Source organism: Argentina anserina, chromosome 3 (genome assembly GCF_933775445.1).
Source record: "Argentina anserina chromosome 3, drPotAnse1.1, whole genome shotgun sequence".
NCBI classification, from domain to species: Eukaryota; Viridiplantae; Streptophyta; class Magnoliopsida; order Rosales; family Rosaceae; genus Argentina; species Argentina anserina.
In genome coordinates this window covers 8,650,502-8,665,681 of record NC_065874.1, presented here as the reverse complement: position 1 = coordinate 8,665,681, position 15,180 = coordinate 8,650,502, and the positions used below count along the sequence as shown (strand labels likewise).

At 38.0% G+C, this 15,180-nt stretch overlaps 3 protein-coding genes across 4 annotated transcripts; 1 reads left to right on the top strand and 2 right to left on the bottom strand.

Moving 5' to 3' along the window:
- Positions 1-1,529: 1,529 nt before the first annotated feature.
- LOC126789267 (cyclin-T1-3-like) lies at positions 1,530-6,489 on the bottom strand. Of its 2 annotated transcripts, none has more exons than XM_050515389.1 (7): positions 6,367-6,489; positions 5,113-5,423; positions 4,234-4,315; positions 3,788-3,922; positions 3,364-3,539; positions 3,109-3,287; positions 1,530-2,812 (listed from the first exon to the last, which is right to left on the bottom strand). In XM_050515389.1, the coding sequence occupies exons 2-7, from the start codon at positions 5,343-5,345 to the stop codon at positions 1,848-1,850; spliced, it is 1,770 nt and encodes a 589-aa protein (XP_050371346.1). In that variant the 5' UTR covers positions 5,346-5,423; positions 6,367-6,489; the 3' UTR covers positions 1,530-1,847. The 2 variants fall into 2 exon arrangements, with proteins under 2 accessions (XP_050371346.1, XP_050371347.1); XM_050515390.1 differs by having other exon boundaries at positions 3,136-3,287.
- A 1,509-nt stretch (positions 6,490-7,998) lies between these two features.
- On the top strand, positions 7,999-10,006 carry LOC126787966 (uncharacterized). Its single transcript, XM_050513887.1, has 3 exons — positions 7,999-8,260; positions 8,503-8,691; positions 9,080-10,006. Exons 1-3 carry the CDS (start codon positions 8,081-8,083, stop codon positions 9,557-9,559), a joined length of 849 nt encoding a protein of 282 aa, XP_050369844.1. The 5' UTR covers positions 7,999-8,080; the 3' UTR covers positions 9,560-10,006.
- A 125-nt stretch (positions 10,007-10,131) lies between these two features.
- LOC126787672 (acetylornithine aminotransferase, mitochondrial-like) lies at positions 10,132-13,240 on the bottom strand. Its single transcript, XM_050513561.1, has 4 exons — positions 13,132-13,240; positions 11,895-12,338; positions 11,232-11,666; positions 10,132-10,827 (listed from the first exon to the last, which is right to left on the bottom strand). The coding sequence occupies exons 2-4, from the start codon at positions 12,312-12,314 to the stop codon at positions 10,300-10,302; spliced, it is 1,383 nt and encodes a 460-aa protein (XP_050369518.1). The 5' UTR covers positions 12,315-12,338; positions 13,132-13,240; the 3' UTR covers positions 10,132-10,299.
- Between the last annotated feature and the right edge of the window lie 1,940 nt (positions 13,241-15,180).

Here is a 15,180-nt window from a genome sequence, read left to right as displayed (position 1 = left end):
TTTGTAACTCACATTATTGCTCATAACTCGCATAACAAATCACCTAGCTCGAGGCCTCAAGCCATGTACGCGCACATCATATGAATCTTTACTTCGTCATTAACCAATGTCTTCTGAGAACTCCGTTAAAGATTATTACTGAAGCTTGTGACAAGTTAATGGTCAAGCTTTGAGATATGACTAGTGGCGGATCCAAAAAAATTTTCCGGTCAAGGCAAGAAAAATTATTCATCACTTGAAGTTATAATCCAATTCTTAATAATTTGTATGAAAGAGCCAGAGGAATTGTCGATTTCGAGGAAGACGCCAAGATCGAGATAGAGTGGACGAGAAAGAGACCATTCCGTTGAGCTTCAGTGGCCGGACATCAGAGACAACATGTGGTAGTCTAGTTTCTGGTTTCGGACTGGTTGTCGAGCTCATCCGCCACCGCCGACATATGTGTTGTCGAGTTGTTCCTTGATTCCCAATTACTCAATGTCATACCACAAACCCAACCATTCTATGATATCTCCACCACCACCGATTCACCGCCACCTCCAAGCATATGTTAAAAGTCAAAACTCAAAAGCACCATGTTAACTAAACAAAATAAAGAGATAGAAAGTATATATGACGGTGTCGATTTGACATGGTAGAGAGAGTGGAAGAGTAAAATAGACATTCCATTTGTGGGTTTTGCCGAACGAGAGGCTGTAAAGTGGTGGCGGTTGGTTCTGCGTTGATGCAGCAAAGAAGGAGAGTCAGATGAACTATGTGCTTTTTTTATTCTTGAAGTTCCTACCTCTTACTAGAAAAGATGTTGAGGTCCTCAAGTTGAGAGTAAATAGAAGAGATGAGTTAACATGTGGCCTAAGGATAAAAAGAAGAGCTGAGATCATAATCAATGGTTGATTTTAAAACATAAACATGGTGATAAGTTTTAACCGATCACGTGCACATCTCATTTTTTTTTTCTAACAGATGACCATCCATTTCAACAACCATTTTTTTCCCCTGCATGTCATTTCTTCCTCCAACCTTTGCCGGAAAACTGTCATTTTTGTATGGCATTTCTTCAGGAAAACTTCATCCTCGACGCCCAGCAGCAAAAACCCAGCCTAAACAGCTACCTAGGCTCGCCCACAAGTGGATCCGCCCCCGCATATGACCTATTAGTGGTGCAACAAAATCATTGTTGATTTTCAAGTTTTTACTTCCTTCTTTTAGGACGTTGCGGATCGTTGGATCTTTTTTTTGGTCAATAAGTTTCGTTGGATCAGTAGAACAAGAAATCAACTAGACAAGATACATCACACTCAAACCAGGCAGCCCAGATCATTAGCATCCAAACCCAAAAGGAGCACTAAGCGTCACTCCAACGATCATAAGCGCTAGTGGAGTTTGGCGCGAGCCAGCGGGATTCATATATGAATTTGAGAAAGAAAATCTCAACAATTAAATACCACAGCAGTGACAGCACCGAGTGCTTGACTAGCTAATACCATGTGTATTAGGACAATAGAAAATGGGAGTGAGGTGAAGCAAAATTGTGATTGCAATGGATTACCTATCCCTCGTATATTCATCATCATATTATTGTCAACCCAGTCCGTAACCATGGACAATGGAACATAAATACATGATGCCCCCACAAAAATTGCAATCATTTTTAATAATTGATGCTTCATCAAGTATTGGAAGTTTCTTCAATCACGATACATCATCATGATGAGCCTTTATGTCCCTTTGGAAACATCAATAGTATATTATTCCGATACCAGGAATAATAAAGGATCAGATGAGCATACCGAGGATAGTCAGCAAAGATATCAGTGTACAATTGTGCAATGAAGGATCCAGCCAACTCAAACATGATTCTCCTGTGCTTGCCATTTCTGATCCCTTTCTGTGTGTCCAACCCTCCTACCATGATCTTCTGCATAATCAAACCCAATATGGTGGGAGGTGCCAGGCTCATAATCACGACGGTGCCTCTTCTCTACAGCATCACGGGTAGGGCTATCTGCCTTGCGTTTGGGTGATTGGTATCCGTGGCCACCATCATCATGTGCAGATACCTCACCTTCTTCCACGTTATTTGTATCAGTTCCACCATACCCAACACTCTCTTGATGTTTTCCTTCATGTAAGTTCTCATGTTCTGGTACATTTGAGGGATTGGACCGGCTTTGACTCCCAGTGCCAAGTTCAATACCATCTTCCAGTTCCCTCTCAATGAGATCATCTTCATCCAACAAATCTTTCTTTCGAGTCATATCACCCTGGGACTTCCTGCGTTTCTCCAGTGCTGCCTTTAACTTGTTTCTGTCAATCTTTTTTATGACATCCTGAGGTGACTGACCAAGAGGACCTGTTCTATTCTCCATACTTCGATCCAATTTGTCCTGCAGTTCCCCTGCTTCTCTTGTTGCACATTTCCCATTATTTTCACCTTCACCACATCCCTCTGACCCAAATTTTGATACACTTTGAGATGGTCCTCCCTTCTCCTGGTGGGATGGCATTGGTACTTTGCATTCAGCATCCACATTTTGCTCAGAAGAAATTTTTGTTTCTGTACTTCTGTAGTCATTACTTCGGCTGCGGGTGGTTCTGGGAAGTCCATCGCCATTGTCAACATCTGACTGGTCAGAAGCTGGTCTAGATGACGAAGACTTCAAGGTTCCAGGTCGTGTAGCATGTTCTTCATTGCAAGCTGTACTTTTTGGCAGAGCCCGATGAGTAGCACCGCTAACGGTACTTCCTTCGACTTCATTGGAAGCTGGGGCTCTATTTTGTTCATACAGTTCCAACATTTGATTGCTAACTTCTGCAGAAAACAATTGTGTAAGATTAAAGCTGGCAGAGCCATAAATATTCAGAATCATATAAAACAACATTACAGATGATACAACTACTATTTTTTCTTCCCAGCAATACTATTTGCCGAAACTACTTTGATATATCCACTAGTCATTCTAGATTTGAACTAATATATTCCATAGACCTGCTATACTTATAATGAATAAGAAAAGGAATTGAAAGGGTATAAAAATAAGGGGAAAATCTGGATTGATTGAGAATAAGGGTGGGAAACGGACACTGTTGATTGCTCTGTAGCATCACCTACTGAATTAAAATGAGGACACCCACCCTCCAATTGGCGTGGGGTGACATCAAACTCCTGCCACCAGACCTTCTCGCCATCTGACGGGAGCTTGACTTTGAGAAACTTGGCAGCAAGAAAAATGGCACCAGCTGCGATGTGGTGGGGTTTAAATTGCAAGCAAAGAGATGTCCGTAGTCTGCATGCCACATTCCAAGTTCAAGTAAACAAAGAAAGGCCAAAGACAAGCAGAATATACATGCAATCAAGCATACCCATCATTGACGAAATTCCATGCAACTTGAGCAAGGGCATTCTGTGCCACTTTAAATTTCTTTATCGCCTCGACTAGGGGTTTATAAGGATGCAGTAAATTAAGATCAAAACCAAGAGTTGCAAGAACAACCCTTTCTCCACTTAGAATTAGTTCTTTCTGCTGTTCATATACCTCCTGCAGTATTTCAAATTGTATTATAACACAACAAAACAAATTGGAGACAGAGGAGAAATATTCTAGGCCATGAAATAGGAGTTGAGATCGTGAGGTGTAACTGAGAACAAAAGATATCATGAATTTGTAATTACCAAAATCATTAAAATGAATGAACTCTAAATGAATAGGACCCATCACAAATATGAATACAGTGACTGGATGAGGTACAGTAATGTATTGTATAAAAGCATTGTTGTGATAACAACCTTTTGCTTGATCTTCTGAACTGCTGCATGATCCTTCTTATGTATGATTTCATAAGAAACGAGGATAACATCTTTCAGTGGCCGTGGAGTTTCTTCAACCTTGCCAGCAAGAAACATACAAACCGTTGCAATAGTCTGCAGTAACATTTTTTAAGAGTTCAGTCAATAAAGATGGATCATCTATATCTCTAAAAATTAACTAATAAATCCCCCCTCCTCATACATGTGCGCCCACACACACCCCAGTATATAATTTGTCATTTTTACTTTTTTTTATTTATAATTCCAGATTGAAAATAGGATATATGAATAGGTAAGAGTCCACAACAGCCAACACCACATGTCAGCTATTACCCCAGGAAGATGGTCTAAACTAACTCAGAGATTGAGGATATAGAAAAAGGCAACCATAAGGGTAGGAAGGCATTCATATTTTCAGTGCTCACCCTTCTGTCATTTCTTGCATGTGATTGTCGAAGAAAAAATCGGTGACAGAATATTATGGCTGTTGCAATCGTTACCTGGGGTCTGCATAACAAATATTCAAGACCTTGATCATACTGAATCAATAAGCCATACTAAGGAAAAAAACGTATATGCAAACTACTATGGAGAGAAACATATACAATGTCAGTTGCAATATTTTTCATAAGCCTTCCAACCCTGCCCACAAGACTCAAATCAAACCTAAATCTGTCTTAGTAATTCAGCTGCAGTGAAAAGCATGCTAGGTGACTTATATATTTTCCACAAAAAAAGTAGAACTTGTATTAGAGAATCACTACTAAACAAGCTGTATCGGAAGCAAACAACAAAACAAAAGGATTCAGGACAAAGTAGCTCCATTAAACATTTTGTTAAGTTTGACACACTTGTAGACCTTTACTTTTATACATTACCAAACACATTGTCAATCAACATTTTTCAGTAGTTACTGAAATATACATTGAAATTAAATACAGCAATGTCAATCATCAGTTTACAATAGTTATTGAAAAATACATTATAAATAAATACAGCACTAATGAACCCTAGTATTCCAATACCAAATAATTCAAACTCACTATTTTGGAATGAGTAAAAATTTAATCCTTCTGAACTGATTCCAACTATATACATCCATCAGGAAAAGGTAGAAGCAATGAGGCATGTCTCTAATGGTTTTGGTTTCATGGATACAACAACAATATACCAAATAGATAGGCAGATCCATAAAAGTGAAGGAAATACATAATACAATGGAAAATGACAGCCTCAACAACAAAGAATCGGTACAAAACTTATGGCAACTGATATATATTTGGAGGTAGGTCTCAGAAACTCACACTTTAAGTCTCATGCCCAAATCTTGTAGAAAGGTACAGTATGACTTGCGTAGATATGTCTCCTTCTTTAAGTCAATGCCATCTAGCCTAGATGGAGAATTCTCTTCAATTTCCTTTCTGTAAAAGTACCAACAGGATCCTTCCTCAAGCCTCTCCTGAGCGTTAGATGATCCGCCATCATACATTCCAGTGATTCCACTATGAGAGGACTCAGCAGGCAAAAACCCAGCCATATCTATTTCTGCTCACAAATTTACAACAACTCTGATGTACAAAATTTATCGTGTTGAATGTTGCAAATTGGAATCCTCCTGTAATATCATGTTCATAGATTAGTAGGCTGCTGAGGACAAGTTGGCCATTAAAAAAGTATATAAAATTAAGAAGCATTGTGCACTAGCCAAAAATTATAACATAACACAGAAACCAAGCATCCAATCACTAGCCAAACACAATTTGCCTCTTTTTTTCACATCATGTCCATGAGATAAAGCTTCTAAGTTTCTTACTGGCTTGCACCTACAAGATTTTTCACCCATCCAGAATTACATATTAAACCATGACCAAGAGAATTCTCATAAAAAAAAAAACCATAATCCTAGGAAGATATTCTTGGCAAGGTCAATATTATAAGAAATCAAAATAAATAAACGTTTCATAAGCTTCAAGCACTTGGTTCTTCCAGTCCCAAAAAAGTGTCTCGATCACAATAAGCTCATTCTACAGATGACCACTAATTCATTCATCAATGAATCATACTTCTTACCCCGGGAAAACAGTACCCAATTGTTTATCTGATCCTATTGCATCAAATGCTTGCCCCTTAATCTTAGCCTTCTCAAATCAAATGACAACCCAGCTTTCGTATGCACTTTCAAGATCCATACAACTTTGTTAAACACTCAATCAATAACAAAATCACAGAGAATTTACACTAAAACATAATAAATTACAACAAAAATTTAATCCTTAACAACCCCAGCCCCACACCATCTGTTCTTAAACCTATTTTCATGAAATTAAATCAAAATAAACAGGGCATTATCCTAAAGCTCCAATCTTTCAGTACCCAAAACTACAGAAACCCCCAAAAATCAAAACCCTTCTCCCTAAATCGCATTTGCGATGATAAATAGGGTAAAATTGGGCATAATGCGAGGTTAAAAAGGGCTCGTAAAATTAAATTAGATGCGTAAAATTGAACGGGAAACTAAATGGGCAAAACCAAAGTAAGAAAAAGACAATAGATTTCACCTGGAATTGACGAACAGGACGGCAGGTAGGGGTAGATAAGTAGCCAGTCTTCCCGATTTGGATTTTTAGGGTTTATGCTGTGGAGACTCTGAAGAAAGAGAGAAGAATCGCGGTTTGGGTCGAGGCCCGAGTTTTAAGAGTCGAGGAAAATTGTACTATTTCTATTCCTTTTCCCTGTGTTGTACGACACGTGTCGTATTTTGGGTGGATAGGTCATTTTAAAAGTTCAAATTCTACAAAACTCAAAAACACACTCATGATTTTTATTATTTTTTAATTTGTGATGATTTCTTGAGCCGAGCCGAATTAAATACTAATTATTTATATTTGGTTTGTTTTCATCTGTTTGAATTCGAGTCAGATTAAAATTTGATTTTTGTACTTTATGTTCAAATTTGAGTCGGTTTGAAAAAGCTCAAATTGAGTTCGGATCAGCTCATTTTATCAGACGAGCTCAAACTCGAATTGAGCCGGTTTGAATCATATGAAATTAAAATTTAAAAATTAATAAATTCAAAATAAAATTTAAAATCTGATGTCATAACATCACATAAAATCTCTTTTATTTGTAATAAAGTAAAAATAACAAATTAAACTTATTATTAAACTTAAATTCATTAACTAACTATTCTAAAAAGAAATTTTTTAACTCCTTCGAACTAATATTATATTTTTAATATTATTTTCTCATATAAAAATTATACTCTATACATACTATAAACAACAAATAAAGTCAACTTTCATTAGTAAATGAGCCGAATTTTTCCCGAACCCGAGCTTGCTCTCGAGCTAAATAAGTCAAACGAGTTAAATACTTATTGTTCAAACTCGGCTCATTTTTAAGGTTTGGCTTAATATTGAGATCAAACTAGGCTCATTTAACTTTACGATCTCGAACCGAACGAGCTAAAAAAGAGCCAAACGGGAGTCAAATTGACTCGAGTTTACTTCCAGCTTTAAATATCATAAGAAGACCTTGATTACATTTTTGTTCGGAAGGATTATTCATTATTGAATGGGTAACACTTATTTCCCCTAGGACAATATTTATCTTTAATTTATTTAGTTAGGGGTTGTTTCAAACGATTTTAAATATAATTTTGTTTTGTTATTATTCTTGTTTCATAGAAATCTCATCGAAGTTTTTTGTTGCACGACAACCATATTTGTTACTTAAGCTATTCATATGTTTGCACAACTAATTTATTTTCATACCAAACTAACATATGTGAATCCCAAAATATCACAAACTCATACAGATAATGTGACGATACAAAGTCTCATTAATAACGTCCTAAACCAAAATTAAATGTCTAGTTTCATCCCATTATCGTCTTAAATCCATTCATTCATAGTTTGATATAAAGTGCAATAATAATATTCTAAATCAGAAGAGAGCTTGCAAGGAGAACATTTTTGTGGTTCAAAACTTTACATTAAGATTTGTTGTCAGACTTGTTTCAAATTCAAAATCGAGCAATCCATACTGACATCGTACTCGGTACAACTATTGGCGGGGTTGTTCGTATTTGGTTGACGACGAACACGTCGGCAGTCACGTGCGGCCACCCACAAAACCAAAAAGAAACCCCAAAATAAAACGACGAAATCGTTTTCAATAATTTACAAAATCATTTAAAAACTGAGAGAGCTGTCACAGCTTGGAGAAAATCCCAAACCAGTCGGCCCTCAAACTCCGGCGGAGATTGGTCGGATGGCATCGGCGCCGGCGAACAAGATCGAGAGGGCCCACCAGATGTACCGTGAAGGCAAGTACGAGGAGGCTCTGGGTTTCTACACGGAGGCCCTATCCATGGCCAAGACCAACCCCCAGAAGATTGCTCTCCACAGCAACAGAGCCGCTTGCTTCCTCAAACTCCACCATTTCCAAAAGGTCCCTCCTTTCTTTCTCTTTTCACAATCCCCATATCGACTAGTTGCTAAAGTTTGCATCTTTTTGTCTGCTAATGATTACATTTTGTGATTTTGGGTAGAAAAAAGTGATGGTAGTTGCTCAATTTCAAGTTTTGAGGAAAATGAAACCAGTGCCCTACAAAAGATAGCGTCTTGTCCTGCCTGGTGTCTGGTCTTTTCTGTTGATTGGTTTCTTACATGGCTTCGCTCTGATCATCTTAGGCTGCAGAGGAATGTACCTCAGTGCTTGAGCTTGATTACAATCACACTGGAGCATTGATGTTGCGGGCTCAGACACTGGTGACACTGAAGGAGTACCGGTCAGCACTCTTTGATGTTAATAGGCTCATAGAGTTAAATCCATCATCTGAAGTGTATCAAAACCTTGAAGCTCGTTTAAGGACGCAAGTGGTATGATCTCTTTTTCATTCTGCCAAATTTTCATTAATCAGCAGAAGATTTCCACGTTACTTACGCTCCAATAAATGAAGATTAGGATCCATCTAAGAAAAAATGCATAATTTCGGTGACCTCTAATTTTTCATGGAATAGTTTGCATTTGGCCCAACTTTTCCAACAACTTCAGGTTTCTGTTCATTTGTATTTGACATAGAATTTTCATCATCATCATCATCTTTGTGTCCCTCATGTTTGCAATTGTGGACATCATCATTGCAATAAATTTACAATTATGAACATCATCATCACCAGTAGCAGTGCAGCAGGTGCTGAAATCATAATTTGCACTTGTCAATTTCCTGGCTGTGAGTAAGAAGTTATTTTTTCTGCTTGAGGAAAGTCACTGGCTCCAATACCCGAGTCCGAAGCTGAGCTAGAAGAAGAGGAAGAAGACGAGGGTGAAGTCGAGCCAAAAAGACATCGGGAGAGAGGAGAGCAATACATAGGAAAAGAAGATGTAGTACCTTTGAGGGAAGGAAGGGATCGGCTTGCTGAGGTTAATAGGACTACTATTCCCTATGTTATCCCATTTAAGACACCAACACATAAGGACTCTGCTGATCAAGGAAGGGATCCAAAAGAAAACTCTGTGAAGACTACTTCCCTGGCTAAAGATGCTACACCAGAGAAAGTATCACCTGAAAAAGAAAAGGGATGGCAAGCAATCCCAAAACCAAAGGGACACTCCTCTCTGGACTATGGGCGGTGGGACAGTGTGGAAGATGACTCTAGTGAAGATGATGATGATGACGATGAGGAAGACTCTCAACCACAGTATCGGTTCCGTGTTAAAACGGTTGGTGTTCGGCCGGTAAAATGATGAGAAAATTATACAGTACTTAAACTAGACGGTCATGATCATAGTGAGTTCAAGTTTGGTTTCATACTCTGAGATTTTTTTTGGCTATGAGAATCCAGCTGTGACATGTTAGCAAACTTGACAACTGTATTGTCCAAACATTCAGGATTTTGCATTCGGTTCAGTTCAGTTGGGCTCGTCGAGTCAGTGCAGTTGTATATTGCGCTCTGCCATGTTCGAATTATACATGCTGCAGCAGCGAACTTAGGGGAGGCTCGGTCTACAATTGAGATAATACTTGCACCTATTGATTATCACTTACGAGCGTCTTGCCTTCATTGCTGCTTTTATGTAATTATGTGTTGTATATTGTATGTGATGCTTGTTTGAAAAGCATGGAAATTGGATGTTTACACGACAGCTGATACAAAGATTTCAATATAGAATTTTTTTTATTACTCTTTCTGGTGTCTCATCGTATTCAGAGTGAATTTTGTAACATTGTTCCTTGAAATGTTTTTATGTTTTTCGTTTACTTTCTTAGCAACCAGCCACAGCCAAGTACAAGTCAATATCACTCTCCAATAACAATTGTAGTTATAGCTTATCCATATATTAAAATGTGGAAAAATAACATTCAGGAGTCTAGATACTGAGAAAGATTTATTCAAACAAAAAACGATACTGAGAAAAAAAAACTAATACAAGAGCTATGGAGCAACATCTACAAAAGAACCGATTCCTACCTTCTAATTTGAATTCTATTTGTCAAGTGCAGGCAACGCTTGGTACAAAATCTTAGCTGCATGATCCAACTCTTGCTCACTTATGATCAATGGAGGCACTAGCCTCACAATATTGCCTTTTCCAGCAGTTAATACTAGAAGCCCAGCATTCTTACATGCGTCCACAAGAGGTGAGGCAGGGACATCCAATTCAACTCCAATAATAAGCCCAAAACCCCGTATATCTTTCACATGAGGATTTCCTCCCAGCTTCTGATTTAAGATATGTTTAAAGTAGAGACCTTTCTTGGAGACACTTTCCAGAAAATTGGAATTTGATATCTTGTTGAGAACAGCTAGGGCAGCATTGCAGATGAGAGGTCCACCCGCAAAAGTACTTCCATGGTCACCAAAAGCTATGGCAGAAGCAACTCTTTCAGTCACCAATGCAGCTCCAATGGGTAGGCCTCCAGCAAGTGGCTTAGCTAGAGTCATTATATCTGGGAATACACCAAATGCCTCATGCGCCCAAAGGTACCCAGTTCGACCTAATCCACATTGAACCTACAAGGGACAAAAAATGTGGAGTGTAAACATGAAAAGCTGTCTATTAGGAAACAAGTGAAGTTCTTACACATTTAACATCATACTCTGGTAGATATAGGATCAATTTACAATATGTTTGTACACAAAACATGTTTGTGTTCTTTGGTAAAGAGGTATGCAAAAAGAAGAATATTCACAAAGTGAAAAACAGTCCCAGGTGATGCAGGGTTAAATCCAGAGGCCACCATCGCCATTATGAAAGGGCTTAAAAAAAAGGATCCCTATTGCAGTTACCAATTCAATTAAAATCAACATACAATGATTCTGGTGCAGACATTGAGGTGTAGACAAATAACTAATATATGAACTCACCATCTAGCAATATGAACTCAACACAAATGAGGACAAAAGTAGCTGATTACCTCATCAAACACCAGAAGAGCCCCGGCCTCATCACAAGCAGTACGCAGAAATTGCAGAAACTCCTTGGTAGAACTGTATATTCCACCTTCACCCTGGATAGGTTCGACAAAAACTGCAGCAGTTTTTCCAGGCTGAATTAATTTTCTGGTAGCTTCTATATTTCCATACTCTGCAAATGTGACCCCAGGCATGACAGGCTCAAAAGGAGACCTGTAATTCCCTTTGCTAGTCAAAGCAAGAGCACCCATGGTCCTTCCGTGGAAGCTGTTAGTGAAAGATATGAAGTTTGTAGCAGGTTCTTTGGCATCGGGATGATTGTGTCTCTGAAACTTTCGTGCAAATTTAATAGCTGCTTCATTTGCTTCAGTTCCAGAATTAGTGAAAAAGACACGGTCTGCAAAACTAGAGCCCACCAAACGCTCTGCTAGTTTTACCTACAGCAAGCAATGCCATAACCAGTCATAACAAGCACAGAACTTAAAATGCTATCATCACAGCCTCTACAATTCACTATTTCAAAGGCTGCTACCTTCATTACAGTAGTTATACATAAGAAAATCAACTTTTGAATTCTCCAAAGGGAATATTTCCATTTTATAAACCACAATTTCTTGTCAATCAAACAAAGAATAATCCGCAAGAATAAAAGATAACACTTGAACCTGAGGGATGGAGTAGTAGACGTTGCTGACATGAGTGAGGGTATTGGCCTGTTCAACCACAGCCTTCAACCAATCCTCATCACCATGTCCAAGTGCATTCACCGCAATCCCCGAACTCAAATCCAAATACTCTTTCCCCTCAGTGTCGAACAATTTACAACCTTTACCACTGGCCAACACCACTGGAGTTCTTGCATAGGTCCCCACCAGAACCTTCGCCTCTGTCTCTATAATTTCCTTGCTCTTCACAGACCCTGATTTTGATGCAGTAACTGGTGCTTCCACGTCAAGGCTAAGGCAAGCTGTCACTGGTCTCCGGACATTAATAAGTCGTACCTTTCGGTCCAAATTTGGCTTGAACTGATGGCAGAGATAGAGCGGCTGAGAAATTGTGTTGGAAGAGATTTGAAGGGAAGTCATTTAAGCGTAGGTTGGTATTATAATCTGTGTGTAAAACAAATCATTTGTGAGCATAATCAAACCAGCAGACTGTTTGGTAAACTTTTGCTATTTGAAAATGTTGTGATCATAAAGTGGTGAATTCGGTAAACCTTACTGTAGAACTGATGTATGTGGCTGCGTAAAACAACCCCGCCACTTGAGGCATTTTAGATTGTGCAATCAAGTTCTTTGCAACTAACTATTATCTAATGATAATGTACCAATTACACATCTAATATTTAGTCTTTACTCACCAAGCTTCATACTTGGGATATATTACCCATGTTTTTGTTAATTGTCTTTTCGATTCTAGTTTTAAACATTACAAGAACCTAAACATATAATAATTAACAAAACAATTAGAATGAGAAACTTGAGAGCCTAGAGTCGAGCAGCATCTCACTATTTCAACATACTTGGTCACAACTTGCAAAACGAAACAATTCAAGACAGCTCTCTTCTCAAACAGCTAGATGAAATTGATAATTCAAGAATGCAGCAAATCCCAATAACCAAGTATAGAATGCAATTGCACACAAAAAACCAAATCAATAGTAATCCGAATCGCATCAAACACCCAATGAATCAGAAAGTAAAACCTTAAAAGACCCAAAATTTAGAAAAGGGTATATCAAATGTTGCTAAAGATGACAGCTTTATTTGAATTTGGAAGACTCAAGTAAACAAATATGAGAAGCATTCAACAAATTTAGCGGGGAACAATAAGAACAAACCTCGAAGAAAAAGAAGAAGAATGCAAATTGGGGAATATGATAGAGCAATAGATTACAAGTACCTGGGTGTAAGATTGGTGAATGAGAGAAGATCAGAGTGGCCTACGGCAGAAGAAGAAGAAGAAGAAGAAGAAGACTGCGCTTTGTGCAACTAGGGATACAGACGGCGCACGCAGACTGTTTGGCGGGTTAAGCCGTTAAACTGTATGTGTCAGTGGGTTTTCCCAAAAACGACGTCGTCAGATAGGTCTGGATTATTATTTTTTTTAAGAAGAAACGAAAAAAATGGTCTGGATTTAGACACGAGTCACAGCTTTTTACTTCTTTTGTTCAACTCAAGTGGCATCTGTTCCGTCAATAAGAGTATATACACCCATAAAATGAGTTTACTTAAATAAGTAATGGGTCTGGAAGTAAATTTTGCTTCAAATAAATTGATTTCAAAATTTACTCGAGCAAATTGATTTCAAAATTACTCAAATAAATTGATTTTTTCACACACTTATTTACAATTTACTTAAACAACTCAATTTTGTCTTGTTGTGAAATGATTAGAATTTTTTTACCGGATATACTTACAACCAATATTAATGTGTCACGTGTCGTTATCGACTCGATATTATACAAGATTTCTGATAGATTTTCGACTACTAGAGAATTGACACGTGTCACTGCCACATGTCATTATCGGCAAAATAATTGGACCAAGTTTCCAGTGAGATTTTTGACCAATTGATTATAAATTGTCTAATATCACACATTCTATATTCACACCAGTGTGAAGAATCAAAGCAGATTTATGATCATTCTATCTAAACACTTAGCAGCATTTCCTTGTTCATGCACCAATAAATCCTTTCAGCTTCCACAATTTTTTCAGGCGGAGATAACGTCAACATGAAGAGGATGACTATATGGAGCAATCATTCATCAATCAGGTGGTCATGGCGGAAGCACAACACGACGATGAACCAACACGGCCAAACGGTTCATGTCGCGGTAAAAAACTGAATAAGCCACGTCATAGGCTATATAGGGGACACAATCTCATAGAAGATTACTTCATCGAACGTCCAATCTTCAACGCGCAAGACTTTCGCCGGAGGTACAGGATGAGTAGAGACCGATTCAACATTCATGACGGACCTCTGCAACCACGACCAATCTTGGCACCAAAGAGAAGACACTACTGGTTTGCCAGGCTACTTCCCCGAAAAAAAATAACTGGGGCTCTACGAATGCTAGCGTACGGGTCAGCCGCAGACCAATGTACTGAAATTATAAGGATGGGGGAATCGACTACCCTCCATTGTATGAAGGAGTTTTGCAGGCAATTGGTTCACCTCTATGGTCCAAGATACATTTGTAGTCCAACATTGGCAGACCTCACGTGACTACTAGCTAAAGGCGAACGCCGAGGCTTTTCATGTATGATTTGAAGCATCGATTACATTGATAGAAACACTTTGTGCGACGTTCTTAACATATTTTTACATCCAGTTGTACTTTTCTTAGCACTTATTGTTGTAGTATTGAGTCATTTAGTCGAGTTAAGAGTCTATGGTGGCGTTGGTTGCATTTCAGTGTTAAAACAGGTTGAGAACACATAAATTATCAAGAGTCCTATTTAAAGTAGGATTCCATGTGTAACTAGGAAACCTAGTTAAATTAGGAGTCTTCATTAATCGACATTTCTATAACATTTGTGATATATTGAGAATCCTACTTGCATTACGAATCATTTTTAGACTAGGAAATGTATCATTTGGGAAAATCCTACTTGAACTGAAACTCTTATTCTGTAACTTTCCTACTCCGTAACTTACTTGTCTTTATTCTTGTCTTTTATTATTTTCAGATTTTAAAGATGATATTTTGTAGCTAGAATGAATAAAAAAAATAGAGGAAAAGAAGCAAAGGAGGAAAATAAAGAAAGAATGAGACACCTAAAAAGGAAAAAAAGAAGGAATTTATCAAAGGAGATTGCAGCCACCAATGACAAAAATAAGTGAAAGAAAAAGAGAAAAAAAAGAAAAGAATAAAAAGAGATAATGCAAGAGAGAAAGAATGAGACACATAAAAAGGAGAAAAAGAAGTAACTTATCAAAGGA

Bases quoted from the DNA above. Each gene is read 5' to 3' on its own strand.
- LOC126787966 (XM_050513887.1), top strand. From the start codon at position 8,081: ATGGCATCGGCGCCGGCGAACAAGATCGAGAGGGCCCACCAGATGTAC. The intron at 8,261-8,502 runs GTCCCTCCTTTC...TGATCATCTTAG, and splicing joins AACTCCACCATTTCCAAAAG to GCTGCAGAGGAATGTACCTC. The intron at 8,692-9,079 runs GTATGATCTCTT...GCTTGAGGAAAG, and splicing joins CTCGTTTAAGGACGCAAGTG to TCACTGGCTCCAATACCCGA.
- LOC126787672 (XM_050513561.1), bottom strand. From the start codon at position 12,314: ATGACTTCCCTTCAAATCTCTTCCAACACAATTTCTCAGCCGCTCTAT. The intron at 11,667-11,894 runs GTTCAAGTGTTA...TGCTTGCTGTAG, and splicing joins TCTACTACTCCATCCCTCAG to GTAAAACTAGCAGAGCGTTT. The intron at 10,828-11,231 runs GTAATCAGCTAC...TGTCCCTTGTAG, and splicing joins CTCTTCTGGTGTTTGATGAG to GTTCAATGTGGATTAGGTCG.
- LOC126789267 (XM_050515389.1), bottom strand. From the start codon at position 5,345: ATGGCTGGGTTTTTGCCTGCTGAGTCCTCTCATAGTGGAATCACTGGA. The intron at 4,316-5,112 runs GTGAGTTTCTGA...TTTGTTATGCAG, and splicing joins TTGGGCATGAGACTTAAAGT to ACCCCAGGTAACGATTGCAA. The intron at 3,288-3,363 runs GTATGCTTGATT...TGTGGCATGCAG, and splicing joins TGGAATTTCGTCAATGATGG to ACTACGGACATCTCTTTGCT.